We start from the raw sequence: 20,223 nt of genomic DNA on the forward strand, positions 1-20,223 counted from the left end.
CCAGGCGTGGCCGCGAGGTGGGAAGGGTTCCGTGCTCGCGCGGGTACCTGCCTGCCCGCCTGTTCCCCTTCTCGCGCGGAAGATAACGCCCCGCCGCCGGCTCCGCGTCCCTCGGCTCCGGAGGAGGGGCCGTTTCTTCCCTTGGGGCTGCGCGAAGCTGTCCGGTGCGTCGCGGATCCGCCCCCGTCCCGCGTGGGGCACTCGCAGTTTCTGGTACGGGGTGAAAGCGGCCCCGACGGCCGCCCCATGGGCGCGGGAGCGCCGCCGGGCCCTGCCTGCCCTGTTGTGGGGACCGGCTTCGGGCCGGCGGCACTCCGCCGGGTGGTGAGGGCCGTGCGGTGCTTGTTGCTGCCCGCCGAGCTCCCGAGGTAACGCTGAACGGAGCGTTTGTCGTATCTACTCGTGCCGCTTTCCAGTTCCCGGCAGGTGCTTGCTGCCACTGCCCTCCTGTTGCTTTTCATCCCCTGGCTCTGCGAAGTCTTTTTTTGGGAGTGCCGCGCTGTTTGGGATTAGCGGTGGTGTTTACTCTAATTCCCGTAAGCAGAGCCGTGCACTGTGAGCACGAAAGTTAAAGCTGTCTGCGGGGCGCGGCTCGGCTTGTGGAGCCCTGGGGGAGAAGGGGGGAACTTCGTGGCTTCAGTCTTTAGGGAGAGAAAAGGAGCCGACTGCCGTTTCCAGCAGCTCGTCTGGCTTCTCAACCCACCTGGTGTGCGTTGTTCCTGTTGCGAGCAAGCAGTAGTGGGTTTCCTGAGCTGTAGGGAGACAGGGAAATCTGTGCTTCTGAAGGTAGCAGCTCTTGTTTTGGTTCCTGTCAGGAAAGCGGTGGGGTCTGTGAGTCTCGAAGTGGCACGTGGTGAAGATTTCTATCTTTCATTTCTTCATTCATCAGTTTCTTGTTTCTTGCTTTATGTTACTCTGAAGTTCTGTCGTCAGCATATCTGCAGGTTGTGAAGGGGAATGGAAAGAAACTTCCTTCTTGTTTTCTTTTTCTTCCATTAGTGTTTGCTGCACGCCTACCTCTTACCAGCTCACAATAAATTCCAAGGGTTCTTTTCTCCTGGATTAACTATTTCGATTGTTGTCTCCCTTTTGTTCATACTGGCAAAGAAGTAATACTGTTAATTTCCCGCTATCCGTTGTAAAAGCATTGATAAAAAGCATTGTTACCTTATTGAGCTGAAGCTCTAGACCTTATTTATGTTAATGAATAACATCAGAGGAGCAGTTATTCTCTCGCAGCTGCTTGCTACCAGTGTTTAAAGAACTGTGCCAACTTGATTTATCATGAACACTTCCAGATCACCTGCTATTGCATGTTTTTTTGAACAAATTGCATGTTTAGGTAAGGAAAGGTTATTCTTGACCCTAAGCCTTTTGCTTTGTGGCATACTGTGCTATCATTGTTTGAGAATTACTCCGAGGGTTAGTCCCCAGATCTGCCTGAATGTAATCTAAATGCAGTTACAGGTGAGTTGCATTCTGCATTCACTTATTTCAGGTGGGCTGGAGACTTATGCTATAGACTTTCACATGTAATGTATAGAATCAGCTGTGACTTAGAATGTTTGGAGGTATCAGTTCATACCTTAAAGCTGAAGAAATTAAATTAGTTATTTTTTATTTAAATAAATGTTGTTGGTAGCTTTCTGGAAGTTATAAGGTCAAAAAACTCACTGTCACTTTCTCAAACAATTGAGTGCTACTAGATGAAAGGAATAACTCTTATTAGGATAAGCCAAGGAAATAAGAGTAAATAGCGCAAGGTGGCATAGATGTGTGAGTATCTTAAATGTTTTTTCCATCCAGAATCATATGATTGCCCTAGTAGGTATTTGAATCTGTTAGTTCATAGTGGATCCTTTTTTTTGGAGATAGTTTCTGTATTATATATGTATATATAATATATATGTACGTGTGTGTGTGTATATATATATATAAAATATATATATGTGTATATATAATATATATATATATGTGTATATATAATATATATAATATATATATAAGGTGGAAGCTACCTTAAAGATCATCTAGTTTCAATCCCCTGCTAGGGGGAGGGATACCTTCCGCTGGGATAGGTTGCCCAAAGCCCCATCCAGCCTGACCTTGGACACTTCCAGGGATGGGACACCCACAGCTTTTTCTGGGCAGCCTGTGCCAGGCCCTCGCCACCCTCTGAGTAAAGAATTTCCACCTACCATTTAATCTAAATGTCTCCTCTTTTTGTTTAAAGCTGTTCCCCCTTATCCTGTCACTACACTCCCTGATGAAGAGTCCATGTTCATCTTTCATGTATGTCCATTTAGGTCCTGGAAGGCCTAATATCAGGTCATTCCAGAGCCTTCTTCAGGCTGGACAATTTCAACTTCCTCAGCCTTTCTTCTTAAGAGAGGTGCTCCAGCCCTCTGATACCTCTTTGGACCTGTTCTTCTAACAAATCTGTCTCTTTGTTAGGGCCCCAGAGCTGAATGCAGTACTCCAGGTGGAGTCCTGTGAGAGCAAAGTAGAGGGAGATGATCACTTCCATAAACCTGCTAGCTGCACTGTCATGTTTTTTGTTCAGATAGTAGTTTTTATCACTACTCATAATTGCAGTTACTCCTTTTAAAGGGTCATTTATTTCTCTTTGTAGTCTAGGAAGCTAAGACATGGGGAAGTTGGCCATATTGAAGGCCACAGCTCTGTGCTATCCAAGGTTGCAGTTCTGACTTTGTGTGTCATAACTTTGAACATTTCTCTAAATCTGAAATTTAAAACTGGTATAGTGTTGTTTTCTTCCAGTACAGCATCAACTTTCACTCTACATCATGGTCCACAGAAGCTAGATGATTTTTCTTTTTGGATTTTTTTTTCTCTGTAATTAGTTGGAGAATGGGTGGATATGTGAAGGAAGACTTCTAGGCTCGTGGTTAATATGCTGTCATGTAAACGTGGATGTTTTGGTTCAGTTTTTCTTTCTTACTCGTATATTCTGTTGATGTGCTCTTATATTACATTGATCAAGTATTTGGTGAAATACTTGGTATGCTGTGAACTGGAGAGGAGAAATCTTCTGAAAAATGTAGTGGGTGATACAGAATGCTGATTTCATTAGATACCGGTAGCTATAGGCTGAAGGTTTTGAAGGTAGATCTTCTGGGGAGAGAATGTGATTGTTCTGGCTAACGTAGCAAGGAACAGTCTTAGAGCTAACTTCTCAAAACACGGATGAAACAATTAATTTATCTAATTTAGGAAGAATCCAGGGTGAGATTAGTCTTGCCTAACTTGTGGTTCTAAAAGGTGGTTGGCTGTTCCTGTCATGTTAGAGAAGTCAGATAAATTATACCTGCTTTGCTATCTCCACAGGGCAGTGTGTCTAATTAGTATCTGTTTTCTCACTGACTGTGGAGAGGATTTAGACATCAAGCTTAAGTAGTAATGTATAAGATGGGAGGGATTCTAAAGTAGTGGTTCTGTTGTCTGTTCCTGAAAGTCATTTCAATTTTGATTCTTTGCGTAGTGAGACTGTGTTATTCCCTGGGACGAATTTGCAATAATCAAATGTATCTCTTTGTCATTTTAGATTACCAGCTCAAAATCTGTGTGCTTAGTCCTATTTTCCAATGAAGTACATCCTTGTAACTGGTGGAGTCATCTCGGGCATTGGCAAAGGGATCATTGCAAGCAGCATTGGCACCATACTGAAATCATGTGGTCTGCGTGTCACTGCAATCAAAATTGATCCTTACATAAACATAGATGCTGGAACGTTTTCACCATATGAACATGGTATGAAGAACAGCACTGTTCCATTTTGTAGTGAAGATTTGCATATTTAATCACGTGTTTTAAAAACAACCAACCAAACAAAAAACAGTAGTGCAATAGTTATTAGTCATTTTGTCATGTATTTGGCAGTGCAAGCTTGTTCCCTTCTGCATATTTTCAAGTGTGTTGACTGCTCTAAGAGAGGAGCCTGTTGGTAGATAACTCTGTGAGTAGAGGCTTACTCTACTTATGAAGTTCTGCTTTGTTGAGGAAAATCCTAGCTGTGGGCCTTGTTCAGTGTATGCTGTCTTCTGTTCAACATGAAAAAAAAATTGGAATAGTACAGCAGAACTTATTTGAAGCTGTGCTGCTGGACAGTTAGCCGTGGATGCTGCTACCTGGGTATCAGTGTCTCTACTGTGAGTGTCTTCATGAGAGTTAGGTTAAGCTCTTGTTTTAGTTGATGAACGTCAAGTCAAAGCCATCAGTGGAGCTTAGAAAGCTGACTAGTCTTGTTACTTAAAAATAGATGCTTCATTTGGTTGGCTTGTATTGACTACATTGATGAGGTGCAAAACAGTCTGATAGGTATTTATAATGCTGAACATCATCTGTGGTGCATAGTATTAGTATGTCTATTGAAAACAGTGGTTTTCCAAGTTCCCAAGCACCTTCAGATAAGGGATATTTCTGATTTGTTTTAGTTGCAAGTTCTGCCTGTTTAGTTTTAGTCTAGATCAGCATTTTTGGATCTGACCTGAAAGCAGTGCATCAAACCTCACTCAAAGCCAAGTTGATCTAACCCAATACTCCTGCACTTTCAGAGTGCCACTGAGGCAGTTTTACAAGGATGTTCTGCCTATACTTTTGATCATAGGACTCCTGTAATGACTTCAGATTTTGAGGATGTGGTTTTTTTTCTTGAGGGTGTTTATTTGTTTTCGTTAAACTATTCACTGGAGTGTTGTATGTAGATGGGATATATATTTTCGTAGTCTACATCATGACTTCAGGGGTATTCCTTTTTTTTGTCTCTAGTGCAGAGCTTTCTACCTTTGCCTCAGGATCTAGCAGTTATGATTTCTTCAGAAATTGGATTCAGGAGTTAGAGACTCTTCAGAGGCTTAAGGAAAATATGAGCCCTGAAGAGTATTTTAATTAGATTTTTTTCAGGGTCAGAAATAACTGTCGCTGTATGCCCAGTGAACCAACTACATGAGATGAAACAACTTAATAATAAATAGTGAGCACGTTTGAAGTATTTTATGCTCATCATAACTTTACTCCTGGTTCAAGCCTTAGTCAGTAAAATTTATTATTAAAATTTATGGTTCCTCGAAGTTACTTTCTCCTGATCAGGGATTGTATCAGGCTATTGAAATACTTGTTGAATGGTTTTTTAAGTCTCTTAATATTTTACCAATGTTATTTAAATCTGTGTCCAAAAATATTTGTGACTGATTTGTGACATTCAGTGTAAAAGTGAAGACTTCATATTAAGTCACACAGTGACAACACAAATCAAGTTGTAGCATGTGTTTTACTTACATATCATTTCAATATGTGTATTAAAAAAACCAGTTCATTTGGTTTGAAGATATTTGTGGTTCTCTTGATATGATGCGTGCTTAGTAGAGTTTAGCTATTTTATTACTTTGCTATCTGTTATGGTTTTCTTCCTAAGCTTTCCTTGTGTTATTTTTAATATTTTCACTTCCCTTTTTTCAGGAGAAGTTTTTGTACTGAATGATGGTGGAGAAGTTGACTTAGATTTGGGAAATTATGAGAGATTCTTGGACATTAATCTCTATAAAGATAACAATATCACCACTGGGAAGATATATCAGCATGTTATCAATAAAGAAAGGCATGGTGATTACCTGGGAAAGACTGTTCAAGGTGATATTCTCAGTTCTGTGGCATGCTAGTCCATCCAATCTTCTTAAAAGAGTGGCTAGAACAAGCTGCTTCTTGCTACATCAGCTTATTCCTCTCTCCATTCTAGGAAATACAGGCATATTTGTGTAATGGAAGAATTCTGGGTTCAAGGAAGGGAGGAATATATTAGAAAAACAAAGTACTTGTTGTTTCCATTTGACTTTCTGCTCCTTTTTCCCACTTTTTCTGCACCAAATAAATAAATAAATAAAGAGTATGTGAGTCTAAAGTTGGATGTGCTTGCCTTACTACTCCTGCTTTGTCTTGTAGTTGTTCCACATATCACTGATGCGGTTCAGGAATGGGTAATGAATCAGGCAAAAGTTCCTGTGGATGATGACAGAAAGGAGCCGCAAATCTGTGTAATTGAGGCAAGTATAAAACCTCTCAGGTGAACACAAAGAGCTAGTTTGTTCTCCCTTTGCTATTTACTGCTTAAGAAAAAGTCAGGCTGAAGCTTTACGGAGAGCAGTAATACACATTATTCATCAAGAATACACATTTTGTATTCTTGATGATTTGTTTTGAGAACAATAGGCATGGCTTTATCTCCACAGGTTTTGTTGCCTTGACTAAATCCTGCTCCAACTGAGCTGCTTAAGAGTTTACTAGTTGACAATAAATGGCTACCTTAGTTTTGTAATGTGGAGTATCTATTCAGTGACACAGATGTTTGACTGAAGCTATATACTATAAATAGTACTGAGGAAACTCCTGTAATATCTGAAATGCCCTGAAATGTGGTCAGTAGGAGAGCTTATACAATTTTAGCTATCCATGTGGCTTCAAATGCTGTCTTGCTGCTCGTGGTTGTATTTGCAAGAATATATTTTGACATTATGTAAGTTTGTTTCCTACTTTCTAGCTTCATTCTGAAGATCTGTGAGCAACTTTGTTAATCACTTAACCATGATGTTCTGCAGGATGGATCCTAATGAGTTTCGCTTACACTTAGTAGTGCATGATGACAGCCTGGAGAAGTGCAGTCAGTAACTGCTAGGTATTACTGTTAGGGTTGAAAATATGGAAGGAATTTATACCTGCTAATCTGACAGAAGAGCATGTCGTAGATTTAATGCCAGAAGCCACCACGATAATCAGCAGTGTGATAAACTTTGACCCATTACTGAGTTGTTCAGCATTTCTTACACAGAACAATTTTTCTTGATTAAAATGTACTCATTTATGTAGCTATAATTTTTTTTAATGATGTGCACAGTGAATAAAACATTTAATGCAAACATAAAACCAGTAAATACAGAATTTGCACAAGAATGTTAAGTGATGAGCTTGTCTGTCCTTTAACTTGGAACATAGTTTTGTTTCCTCCACGTAAAGGTTTTTGCATTATAGTGCCAGCCTCATGAAGATACTTTTCTTTAGGACTGTAAGGATGAAGGCATTTTTTTGCCACTGCAAAAGTCTGAAAGCACTAGGCTGAATATACGTATCAAGAACAAATGTCAGAAGGTTTTCTGGTACTGTGTGAACACAAATATGCAAGTCTGTAGAAAGCCACATGGTGGCACAGAAGGGTTGTTCTGAAATAAAGCTTTCACAAGACTTCTGGGCTAAACTGCTTCATTGAGTGTTTACTACAGCTCTTCGTGTCTTTAAAAGATATCTAATTCATGTCTTTGAATTAGGTTTATCATGGAATTAGTGTTGGACTTTGGTTTGGTAGTAAGTATTCAAACTGTTTTCAATTCAAAATATAATTTTCATTGTCCATGTAGGATTTATGAGTGTTGGAAAGCTGTTCCAATTGAACAATTCAATTGTTGTAATCTAATTATTGTTAGATATCGGTATCTTATTGTCTGTGACTACTTATTAATTTGGCAGTCAGTAAAATGTGTTTTCTCTATACAGATACAGTCAGCTTAGCTATTTATTAACTATTGATCGCCACTTTGAAAATAGTAAAAGCATGTATTATTCTGAGGCACTGCATACCTCCCTATGGGAAACATATTTGATGTAAAGTGAGTATAACAAAACTGGAAAATTGTTTTGTGGTTTCCACGGGAAACAAAATGCACAGAACATGTGAGGATTCTTTGCACGGTATGCCTGCAAATTTTTCATCGCATTTTTTAAATAACAAAAGTTAGGATACTTCTTGAATGCATAAGAAAGAAACTCTTCAAAAAGTATTTTTATTTACTTCCTGCCACTGACAGATTCAAGCTTTCTTTTTCAGCTGGGTGGAACTATTGGAGACATTGAAGGAATGCCATTTGTGGAAGCATTTAGACAGTTCCAGTTCAAAGCAAAAAGAGAGAACTTCTGTAACATCCATGTTAGTCTAGTGCCACAGGTAAATTATTCAAATTATACACATTCAATTAATAGTAATCTTTACTGAGTTGAGCTTTGTCTTTGTTTATTTCTCTGATTAAGAAGAGTTTTTTAGAAAGGTTTAGGGATTGAGTGATGAAGGCCAAAAGATGGCTTCTTAAGCAGAGAAGGCCAGTCTCTTTGGGATAAATAAAATCCTTGATAGAACACTGAAACACATTCTCACATCAGTAGAGCAATTAAGTCATCAACGAAAACTTTATCAACACTAATTTTTCTAGAAGTCTAAATATGGTTGTGTTTTGTACTGGAAAGTGCTTGTATATTACAAGGCACCCAGCCTCTGTAGGATATAGTTTGTTAGAACTAATGTTGTGAGGTGATGGAAACCCCGAGTGGTGTGGCATTAAACCATGCTGGGCTGATCCCCTGTAGTCATTTGACCTATTATATGATTTTCTTAAAAGAAAACAATGCTGTTTCTGCTGTTAAGCAGAAATGGTGTTCTTGTCAAACTTGTTGCTGTGTTCCTAGGTGCAGGAAAGACTGTGTGGGTGATGCAATCCCTGGTACCATGTGAGAGCTGCCTGCAGGCTCCTCTGGTGCCATGAGCTGGCTGAGTTTATGCTGTGGCTAAGTATATCCTATGCCCATGAGATTTGTGTGGAATGGAACAGCCTTAAGGCCAGGCTGGATGTGCTGCATAGCACAGACCTGATTCCAATCAGGTTAACTGCTATGCGGAGCACCAGTTCCTTGGTGTGCGGTGATATTTCAGTCGGGACCACTACAATTTGTGGTACAGAGCTGAAAGTATTTTACATTCAGACTCTAAATTTTACTTCAGAAGGTTTTCTTCAGCAATTTCACTGGGGAGTTTTTGGTAATAAAAGGTTGATAATGTTGATGTGATCATAGTTTGTATAGTTAAAAAGATAATAACCATTGCAGCTAATACTCAGGAAGTTTAATTCTGTGTACTCTTTACTACATCTGATTATTTCTGAGGACTTAAGGCTTTATGCTGTTGGATGTTTTCCATATGTTAGCAAAACCCAAGAAAGATTCTTTTCTTACCCAAGTCAAGTATGTTGAAACTTTTCCTTTGAAAGAACAAGACAAAGTAAACTTGACCTGGTCATGTGTTTCTTCACAGAATTTTTGATGTATATTATAACTTCGGTGCAGTTTCTGTTTCTGACTTGTCATAGCTCTGTTTCAATATGCTTACGTCCTGCAGGTATTATTACGTGCAATGAATTTTCTCTTTTAACTGACAGCTTCTGTGTTAATATATATTAAATGCTATTTGAGCTTTCAAAATATGTCCTTCTAGCCTAATGCCACCGGTGAACAGAAGACAAAACCAACGCAGAACAGTGTCCGAGCACTGAGAGGCTTAGGCTTGTCTCCGGATTTGGTGAGTTCAAAAGTCAATAAATACAGATTTATATTTACACATCATCTTAGAAGTATCTATACGTAACAAGTGGTCAATAAATGAGCCTTAGTCTCCTATGAGAGACAAGAGTTTTAGAAGAAAAGCAAAATATTTACTGTACTACTTCACTGAATTAAATTGCTCAAATTTGATCTAAGATACTCAATCCAATAACTCCTAGCAAAATCTGGGGGGCTTCTATCTATGTTCTTCATCCAAAGGGATCTTTGCAGCAAAACCATTCCTCAGTGCTTAAAAATCTGAAGGTCAGATGTATCGGTTCACTTTGTGGGAAGACCTAGAATGCTTCAACCATCTATCATTCTTTCACAAATGTAGTTTTACACAAGATTAAGGGAACGCAATCCTAACTGTGAAGTCCAGCCTTTAGAAATATTGCTGTTTGGAAATATGAAACACATTGGTGAAACTTCAAAGTAAGGTTGCTCAATTACTTTCTTTTGTTGCACTGGTACCATGTACTATGGACAAGGCAAAGCCAGCAAGTTTCACCTCATGTGGATTGGTATATGATGATAAATGCTTAACTTCCATTCTTTCTCTAGTAACGAGTATGTGCTTAATGCCCAGATTTGCCAGTGTTTGCCTCACTGGCACTTTACCGAAGGAGCAGAGAAGAGACATAAGTTAATGATAGCTCCCTGTGGCAATTCCTGTCTTATACTGAGAGACATTAACCTGCTTGTACTAGCATTGCTTGTAATGAAGCCAGGGCAGCGCAGCTTCAAACGCCAATACGGTCCCAGTTCAAACTCAGACTTCTTATTTTTCTGAGACAGCTGAAGGCAGTATGTTTCTAGTTCTTCAGAATAGAAGGGATTCTTTTCTTTTCTGTGAGGCTGCTTAAGTCAAGGAATGTTTTCTCTACTTGATTCTGGAAGTCACTGAGCACTTTTCATTCTCATGAAATCCACTGGGAGAAAAGGCTTCCTACGTGGCCTGTCTCAGAAATGGAAGAGTAGTGAGAATAGTCACTGATTCAATATGATATTTGTATACTCACAGAGGAGAAGTGATTTTTGAAAGGATAGTTGCACAACTAAATTATATTATGTTTCTTTTTGTAATTTTTTTTTATTTTAATATTTATTTTTTGCCTTGAACTTTTGCATGAGTTTATTTTGGCATATGTCCATTTGTAGTGTCTGGACATTTTAAGGGCCTCATCTTGTTGCTGCTTGTCATGGAAGAGTACAACCATTGTGATTAGTGACAGAGGTCTAGTGGGAATAGATGCCATTTAAAAGAAATAAAAGGAAAAACCTTAGTGGCACAATTTGCTGCATCAAGTGGGGAAAAAAAGAAAGAAATATGTAAGTTCTTTCTGCCCCTTTTCACAATTTTTTTTCTTTTTTGAAATGTAACAGCTCTCTTCAGGAGTGGCCCTTGTTGAACAGGTTTGTCTTGCAAAAAGCTGATTAGAGTATCCAAAGCAGGACAAATGGGCAAGCTAAGGATTAAACAGCGTAGGCAGTTCAGTTCAGCCGTGGTCCTCAGCCGTGGTCCAGCGTAATGCTTGGCCTAGATGTTAATTCACTTGCTAATACAGCACTGTGAATGAGAACAATGAATCTGCCCTGCAATAGCCTCAACTTTTTTTTTTTTTTTTTAAATAAGAGCACTGTTTGACACTAGTCACTTTCTAATTATGAGGCAAAAAAGTTCTGTATCAATATCTAGTATTAACTTCTGATGCAGGGCAACTGTTGATAACATTGTTTTCCTATTGAGTTACAAAGTTACACGCATACTTTATTTTCCCTCAATATTTCAAGAAGTGCCAACCAACATTCTTACTGCTGGAAAATAAATGTGAAGTATTTATGCAGTCAGAACAGGTAACCTGTTCTCATCATGCAAATATTTTGATACTTGTCATGTGAATAGTAATTTGTGAGGCCATTGATAATCTTTACGTTATCAGCTGTAGTTGTGTTTGTACTATTGGCACTGTCTTCAGATAGCTGTATTTGTACTGCATAGGGGAGAGTGTGGACTTATTTATTTACTTACATTTTCAAGTTTTACTGCATGAGAAGACTTAGCATTTTATCAGCAAGCATGCTTTTAAGTACACCTTCAATTGTTTTTATAAATAAGATATTTGAAGGCTGTTTTAGGTAGTTTCAAACAGTTTTCAATGGGTAAATGTAGTATGTTTGTGGAGGGAACAAGTTTTGTATGTAAAGCACTGCTCAACATTCTGAGCTTTGAGGGCTCAAGTTCAAAATACCTCTGTGTAGGTATGTATAGTAGTAATATGAAAACTTAGGGTTTTTTTTTTTTGTAGGCCTTTATGATAACTGTCAATTCCTTTTTGACTCCTTTTATTTTTTGCAAATTTTTGTTTCCCAAATTAATTTTTAAAAGCTTGCTATGTGTGTGTGGAATCAAAGGGAAGTAGCTTAGTTGAGTCACTTCCGCATATCTCCTTGCCTGGAGCAATTCAGGGGCTGCTAGCAGCACAGTGTATTTGTTTCATTTTTGCCTTGTTGCTGTGATTGAGCACCAAAGCACAGAGGTTGCACTGTGAGCAACGTCTATTGGCTGTGTCAGTAAGCTGTCAGAAGAAAACGTCTATAGCTGCTCTTTTTCTTGGTGACACACAGGGAAAGTCCTAGAGCGGCAGTCAGGAGGAGGGCTTCCCTCATAAGCTATGTTGCCAGGCTGCCTGGTGTTAGCTTGGCCAGGCCTATTCCTGCAGGTAGCAGCAGCCTCCCTGAGGTAGCATGCTGTGCTGGTCTCAGCTGTCTGCATAAAGGAGCCTTTCTGTTCTCACTGGGGAGTACCAAGGGGTTAATGAACATACTGTGACTGCAATTTTCATGGACTCTGTTGCTGCATTTTGAAAGCTGACTGAATGTTTGTCCATGTGGTCCTACTTGATTGAATTGTTCCCATTGTCTTGTTTGTATTACGTTGCTTTGAGATGCATCTCAGCCACTGTTATTGCACTATTGTGTTTTCATGACGTTTCTGATTTTTTTTTTAAATTTCTGAGACTTGAATACTGGAATTTGTCTCAGGAAGGAAGACAGATTTCCAAGAGGATTTAATTGTGTGCTCGTGCTATCAAGATTTATGAATAACGTTTTCAAACAGAATTCAATTCTTCACTATAAGCTGTGCTTAATTGAAGAGAATGTACAAATTGCTGCATTATTTTTTCATTTATTATAAGACTAAGCAAACATTTTCCTTTAAATTTGGCCTTTAGTGTCCTGATTCTAAAAGTTCTTGTAAGGGCAAGGGAAGTTATTTAAAACTTCATCAATATCATTGTAGCTAAACTGCATTTCAGCAATGGGATTGAAGAACATCTAGTTTCTGAACAAAAAAAAAGGTTAATGTGTTAAGTAGTTGTGTATACTAGAAAGATGGGGGACTGAACTTTTAACAGTATCATTGTACTTGGTTATACTTCAAGGATTCAAAATAACTGGAGGTAGGAGGTTAAGTTATCAGTAGGCACATCAAGAGAGCAGTTTAACATTTTGTTGGTTGCCTAAGGTTACATAATACAAATAAAAAAACCTCTTCCAACAAACATCTCTTCCCATTTATTTTCTTTGTTGGGGAAAAAAGTCAGTATTTTCCAAAACTCCGGAGTTTGCTGTGTTTCAGCAAAATAATAGCACCAGAAGGGGGAAAAAAAACCCCATAAAGTTAAGAAATAGTTTTCTATTCTTCAGCCTTCTTTTTACCATGATGTACAAATTAAGAATTACAAAAAAGATGCTGAAGTACTGAAATGATAGAAAACATGCATATAAGCCAAGTGTTATTGCTATGAACTTAGCTGTTAAGATTACAGTATTTCATTTCATTTGTGTTATTTATACTTACAGACCTGCCTGACTTTAAGGAATATTACAATAGTAGTTACAAGAGAGGAGAAAACAAAGTACATACAGAAGGTGCCAAAGAAAAATTAATAAAAATGGGTCAGTATGGGCAGGTTAACTGAGTACTTTTGCCTTGTTAGAAGATGTGTGATATTTTGTACAACTCCAAAAGAGCACAGAAAGATGAAGTGTATTTGCTTGTGATGTGCTTCCAAAGGAAGTGAACCTCTTCATGAGCAGTACTGAGAATCTTCTGCTGGTTTTTTTTTTCTGAGTAAGATTTAAGATTTTTTCTTCTATTATGACAGATTGTTTGCAGAAGTGCAAAACCTATAGAAATGGCAGTGAAGGAAAAGATCTCCATGTTCTGTCACGTGGAGCCTGAGCAGGTCAGTACTTCAGTTATCATTAGTTACATACATGGGAAAGCATACAAAAGCATCCATGCATTTGTTTTCCACTTCAGTTTATTTCATTACATTTTAACTGTTTTTCTGACTTTATCTTGCTATTATGTACACTTCAATACTTTTAAGAATACTGAAAGTTTATATGTTAATTTTCATACATTGAACAGTCATTAGCAATTTTAATGCCTACATTTATATTTAAATACTATATTTGGTATAATTACTGAATAGATTGTAGATAAGTTAGTGAAATGAATACATTTTGAGTATATAGTTGATAAACTATATGCTGTCATGAAAACTATGCAGTTCCATGCAATAACCAGTGCAGTAACTATGATTGGTTATCGTCCATAAATCATCTAAAATGCTTATAATAGTGGATAAACAAAGACAGCCCTAAAGCTAGGGACTTTATATCCAGAGATAATCACAGCTGCATGAATATGAAGGCAGGCCGAGAGAGTTGTGGTTGTTCAGCCTAGAGAAAATAATGCTTTTGGGAGCCTTATAACAGCCTTCCAGTACCTAAAAAGAGCTTACAAAAAATCGGGGAGGGACTCTTTATCAGGTGGTGTGGTGATAGGACAAGGCAGAATGTTTTTAAACTAAAATAAGGGAGATTTAGGTTGCTTATTAGGAGGAAGCACTGGAACAGGCTGCCCAGAGAGGCTGTGGATGCCCCATCTCTGGAGGTGTTCAAAGCCAGATTGCATGGGTCTTTGGGCAACCTGGTTTTCTGGAATGTGTCCCTACTCATGCCAGGGGGGCTGGAACAAGGTGATACTTAAGGTCCCTTCTAACCGAAGTTGTTCTGAGATTCTTTGATCCTAATTAAAGCTAAGGGATGGAAAGGGGGAAGTTTGTAGTTTTGGCACCAGTCTTCTCAAGTAACAGTTATGTGAGATGAAATCCTGCTTTCTTGCAAATAGGTAAACATCTGCCTACTTATGGGAAGTAGTGGAAGAACTTGCTTGTGCTGCATGTATTTTGTTATACCCATTAAACTGTCTTTATCTTAACTCAGGAGTTTTTTCAGTTTCATCTTTCTGGTTCCCTCCACCCATCATGCAGGGATGAGTGACTGAGTGACTGTGTGGCACTTTGCTGCCTGTTGAAGTTCAGCAACTGCCCTGCTCACTCAAAAGGAAATTATTTAAGAAGTAGAATGTATGTAGACTACAAAATGTACATAGTATGCAAAAATAGAACGTCTATTTACTATGAGAAATATTTAGGTAAGTCTTTTATATTGTGCTTTTCTTTTTTTCTTTAGGTGATATTTATCCACGATGTTTCTTCCACTTACCGAGTACCAATTCTGTTGGAGGAGCAAGGCATCATCAAGTATTTTAAACAGAGGTTGAATTTACCCATTGATGACCAGCCAAGTGATCTTTTAATGAAATGGAAGAAAATGGCTGACAGGTATTTTGACTCCTGCTGCTCTTTCAGGAAGGGTTTGAATTCACGTCAGGTTTTCAGCTGATCTGGAACCACCAAACTGCTCTGGGGTCAGCAGCATATTGCTGCTGCAACACCTGTGGAAACTCTGGGTTTAGAAACATTGACAGTTCAGGGATTTTTTGAAGATGTTTTGTGAAGTGAAAGAGAAATGAAATGTGAAAATGGATGTAATAATCCAAAAAACTTGTTTTTGTCAGATATGAAAGGTTGCTGAAGGTGTGTTCCATAGCTCTCGTTGGCAAGTACACAAAACTAAGTGATTGCTATGCATCTGTTTTCAAGGCTCTGGAGCACTCTGCGCTGGCGATTAATCACAAACTGGATTTAATGGTGAGGATCTCTCTGGATTTTGCTTTCAGGAGTAATTTGAATATACATTACATTACTAACTGCCATCATGACAAGCAGCTTTTATTCATATGAAAATTAGAAAATGAATCGTGAATAAGTACAGACTGGCTAAACATTTTTTTTTTAAGTACTGTTTAGAAATGTAATTGTTTTATTAGGAACTAAACTTACCTGAAAAGATTATTGATAACCCCAAACTGGATCTGATTATTTGATTTACTTTGAAAGTTAGGTTTCATTTGTTATGGGACTGCTTATTGTGTTAGTGAGATTAGCTTAAGAAAGACAAGAGATAATAGGTAAATTGAAAAGCAATTTATTTTCTTATTAAAATCTGCTGTGAAGAGCTGCTGTTCATCATTTCAATTAATATCTTGAGAGCAGTCAAATTTGTCTTAAGCAGGATTTCTAATGACATCAGACTTTACCCTAAAGTAGTTCCTTGAATAAAGCACTGTATAGGGATAAAATTTGTCTTATTAAAAGAATAGGAAGTTGAATTATGCAGAGAAATTGTTACCAGCTTTGTTACTCCTGTAACTATCCATTTCTATTCCAGGGGGTGGGAAAGTGTGGGGCTAAGCAGCAGTGTGGAAGTGCATGTTGGTATTCATGTATGGGTACAGAGGATACTTTGGGAATTTGCAATAGCAAAATAGTTGTAAATAGTCACAAAGTATCAGCATCAAAATGCTGGTTTAGTGTGACTCAGGAAAAGATGTTGGGTAGATCAGTCAAAGTGGGCAGTTGAAATTTTTTTTCTGTAGGGCTTCTTCTAAGCAAGAAGTGTGTTAATGTATTCCCTAGGGAGGCAGAAAGAGATAATTCTTACCAGCAGAAGAAACTGAAAAAAACAAATTGCTTAATGCCTTTTTTAAAGATATGGAAGATGAGATGGAGTGCACCTGAGCACGTCTGAGGATGATACTAAATTGGGGAGAGCTCTTTGTATGGGTGGCTGCTACTCTGAGGGACCTTAAAAGGCTATGGGAATGAGCTGACAGGATCTGATGTTAGAATCATAGAATTGCTCAGGTTGGAAAAGACCTTTAAGATCATTGAGTCCAACCTCAACCTAAACATACTACCCTAACTCTAACTACCATCCCCTAAATCATGTTGTGAAGTTGAACAGAGGCAAATGCTAGTCCTGCATCTGACATTGAGTAACACCATTAGTAGTGCAGGATGCAGCATAACTGACTAAAAAGTAGCTTGTGGAGAGGTTTTTGGAGTTCCAAGGAGATAACAAGTTGATCGTGAGCCAACAATGTACCCTTGCTTTAAAGAAGGCCTACAACATCCTGGGCTATACTAAGCAGCATCATGTGATGTTGAGGCAAGCTGAGGATAGTCACTGTTCCCCTCTGTTCAGCACTTCTAAGACTGTGTATGTATGAAGAGTGGTATTCAGTTTTCATCTCCCCAGTGCAGACTATGTGCTGATGTAATGGTTGAGTCTGAAGTAGGGCCACAAAGATCAGAGGGCTGAAGTGCAAGCATATGAAAAGAGCAGAGTAAGTTTCTTCAGTCCGAAGAAGAGAAAGCTTGGGGGGGAACCTTACTGCTGTCTGTATCCAAGAGAATGAGAAGAAGATGAAGTCAGGCTCATCTCAGAAGTGTGCAGTAGAAGGTTGAGAGAGCACAATTAAGAATGTGACAAGTTTTGACTTGATTTAAAAAATGAATTCATTGTGAAGGCAGTCAGACCCTGAAAAACAGTGTGCCCAAAGTGGGTGTGAGGTCTCCATCTCTGGAGAATTTTAGATCCTGACTGGAAATGGCCCCGAGCAACCTGCTCTAATTTGGCCTGCTTTAAACAGGGATCTTGTCTAGAGTCTTCCAAAGGCCCTTCCAGTCTCTGTGATCTGTCACTAAGTAGTGTTTTATGCTGGCAGTTGCATAATTGGAAATTTTTATGATATGTAAATAACTTTTTTTTTTCTTTAGCAAAATGTGCCTAGTCTTGCAGGTACATGGTTAACACGGCTTACTTGCACCTAAAGCTGAGTTCAGTGGAGCTTTTTCATTAACAAGCATGGGAATAACTGATTGCTAAAACTCATTCCAGCTTGGTGCTGAAGTGTGCTAGCTGACAAGGATTCCTGCTGTGTTTATCTGTATGTATCAGCCTCCTTTTTTATCTCATCAGAAGGTTCTCTGTATAAACCTGTGTTCCAAAGGAACTTCTTGATACTCTATGTAGGATCCTGCTCACAACCTAATATCTGACTTATGTGAATGATAAAATGTTGATGCTGCTTGAATGTGCTGCTTTGCTGTGCTTGACAGGGAAACTACAATTAACTTTAACTGTAATGAGGTTTTTTTTCCTCAATTTCCCAATGTGATAAAGCATCCTTTCAGTTTGTCTTTGTGTACCAATGTAAAATAGCAAGGTCCATAAGTATTTTTCTGTTATAGTTATTTTTCTGTTGTGTTTTTGATGCCTTTTGGAGCATGGAAAAAGGAGAAATGTTAGCTAGGAGGCAACTCTATCTGGAAAATCATAGGCAATCTTTGTATCTGTTTAATTTCTCCACACACAAATGAATACTGTCATTTCAGATAATCTAGTTCTTACGGTGCATGGCTGCTACAGCAGGATGCTATTAACTGTGCTATTTTTCAGAAAGACTGTTAAAACCATGAATCAGACTCTGATATTTTGTCTCTAATGCAGTGTATAACTGCCCCACTCATTTACTCTAGTGGTGCCTCAGGAGCTATGCTTATTAGTGGCAGTATTGATTCTAAAACAAGATCTCTGGTAGGACATACACAGCGAGCCAGGCTCGCTCTCTACAGTTCATGCTTTCAAGTCAACCCATGTGAGTGTCTTTTTCACAGACTAGACAATGTGAGTTTATCCAGTCTTGAAGTAAGATTAGGTAAACAGTGGCACTCAAAAGCTAGTAAAATAAACACCCTAGCTACATCCCATTTGGATGTCAGTACAAGGTCAGCCCCAGCCCTTGGTTGGTGCCCAGATTTCCATAGAAACTAAAGCTGGGTATGTGGCTGTTGAGCACTCTAGCAAGTCTATGTACCTGGAGGGCAGGAAAACAAGGATTGGAGGCAAGCAGAGCTCTGGAGCTGATGTGCAAAGAAAGGAGCATGGGGTGCAGCAAGTAGAGCAATCATTGAGTCTTCACTGTAGTTGCTGTAGTTTTACTGAGAAATTCACCTGAAGCCCTTAGTAGTCACATCATATAAAAGTTGCTTATGTAGTATGTGCTGCTTTCTCTGTGGAAGAAAATACTATTGTATTGTGTATTCTTTTTCTTAGTACATAGACTCAACAGAACTTGAACGTTCTACAGAAGTGGAGAACTCGGTGAAGTACCATCAGGCATGGCACAAGCTATGCAAAGCAGAGTAAGTGTTTTGTATCTTGAGTGTGGTATTTACTTAATGTGGTGGAAACTATTTCAGTGAATCACTTCTCAGTGTATCCAAACTCTTTTTTCTTATGGAATGGGATAGCTTTGCATGAGTGGTGTCAAGCCACTTAAACATAGCAAATTATAGAATTGCCCTACACCCTCAAACTCTGTTTTAATCTCTTTAGACAAATTGCAGTTGTTAGTTGTTTTGGATAGCTAGCCAAAATAGGTTCCTTACAATAGAGGTCTGTTTGTCAGTGATTTTAGTCCGTGAACATGCATCACAGTGAAAGGCAGTTAGAGAAAAGCTTGGTAAATGCTTGTGCCACTCTGAAAACCTTTTTGTTATGAGTTGTTGTTGGGCTTTCAATTTTTATTTGTAAGGGCAGGTAACTTATTTAGATACATTCATTTTTTCAGTGTTACTTAGTAGCCATTGAGGTTTGGTTTTAAGATCCTGCAGTGGTGAGTATACCTATTCTCTTAGTGAATACACAGCTAATAGCTGTAGAAAGCACTGAGAACTTCACTGTGTAGTAAGGAGTCAGGTGAGAATTAGAATGGATAGCTGAGACAAATCCCCACATTTAAATTCTGTATTGTAGTAGGAGACATATCTTTTGTGCACTGTTTTTGTTCTTTTGTAATGAAAAGTCTTTCTCAGATTGTATGGACTTCTTTTGGTGGCTTGATTGTATTTGTTAGATGCTTACATATGGCTGTCATTGCAGTGGCATTCTCGTCCCAGGAGGGTTTGGAATTAGGGGAACAGAAGGCAAACTCCAAGCTATCTCCTGGGCAAGAACAAAGAAAAAGCCTTTCCTCGGTAAGATCATTAGTGTCAGTAATTATTGTGTTTTGGAGGTGTAGAGAAAGCTAATTTGGTATTAAAAAAAAAATAAAATGTGGCCTTCCCAGTCTGCTAGAACAGGTGTGTGATCATCTATGTTGTTAGTAATGAAAAAGAAACAACACTATCAATAGGATACTAAGAAAGGATTCTGTTTTAGGATTGTATGTATGCTGTTTGGAACATGTGCTTATAAATTATGCCTAGGGTCATAGTCATGTACTCCAGCTGCTATATAAGGAAGGAAGTAAAAGGCCTTTACTATTCCAAAGGCTTTGTTTGCTATGTTCACACTTTATATGGAGAATCTGTGCATCTCAATGTAATGAAATCAGTAGCATTATACTTACTAATCAGTATGCAGAAAACATAAGTGTCTTGGATATGTGCAGTATTAAATAATTTTTGTTGATTTGTCTGATATCTTATTACAATAATTCCTTAAGGTTCCATATGGCCTCTC

The 20,223-nt window shown here is 38.6% G+C and overlaps 1 protein-coding gene across 5 annotated transcripts in view; it reads left to right on the forward strand.

Annotated features, from left to right (window-relative positions):
• The first annotated feature begins 3 nt into the window (after positions 1 to 3).
• Positions 4 to 20,223, forward strand: part of CTPS2 (CTP synthase 2) — a 56,298-nt gene continuing 36,078 nt past the window's right edge. For 2 of the 5 annotated variants that reach the window (XM_015273137.4, NM_001030807.2), the window contains exons 1-11: positions 4 to 213; positions 3,566 to 3,771; positions 5,479 to 5,649; positions 5,959 to 6,059; positions 7,892 to 8,008; positions 9,326 to 9,409; positions 13,605 to 13,685; positions 14,983 to 15,134; positions 15,371 to 15,503; positions 18,814 to 18,902; positions 19,642 to 19,736. In XM_015273137.4, the coding sequence (XP_015128623.1) occupies positions 3,606 to 3,771; positions 5,479 to 5,649; positions 5,959 to 6,059; positions 7,892 to 8,008; positions 9,326 to 9,409; positions 13,605 to 13,685; positions 14,983 to 15,134; positions 15,371 to 15,503; positions 18,814 to 18,902; positions 19,642 to 19,736 (1,189 nt within the window). In that variant the 5' untranslated portion in view covers positions 4 to 213; positions 3,566 to 3,605. Of the gene's footprint in view, positions 369 to 3,565; positions 3,772 to 5,478; positions 5,650 to 5,958; positions 6,060 to 7,891; positions 8,009 to 9,325; positions 9,410 to 13,604; positions 13,686 to 14,982; positions 15,135 to 15,370; positions 15,504 to 18,813; positions 18,903 to 19,641; positions 19,737 to 20,223 lie in introns of all 5 variants that reach the window. The other 3 variants (XM_015273145.4, XM_025149717.3, XM_015273154.4) reach the window with 2 other exon arrangements.

Source organism: Gallus gallus, chromosome 1 (genome assembly GCF_016699485.2).
Source record: "Gallus gallus isolate bGalGal1 chromosome 1, bGalGal1.mat.broiler.GRCg7b, whole genome shotgun sequence".
Lineage (NCBI taxonomy): Eukaryota > Metazoa > Chordata > Aves > Galliformes > Phasianidae > Gallus > Gallus gallus.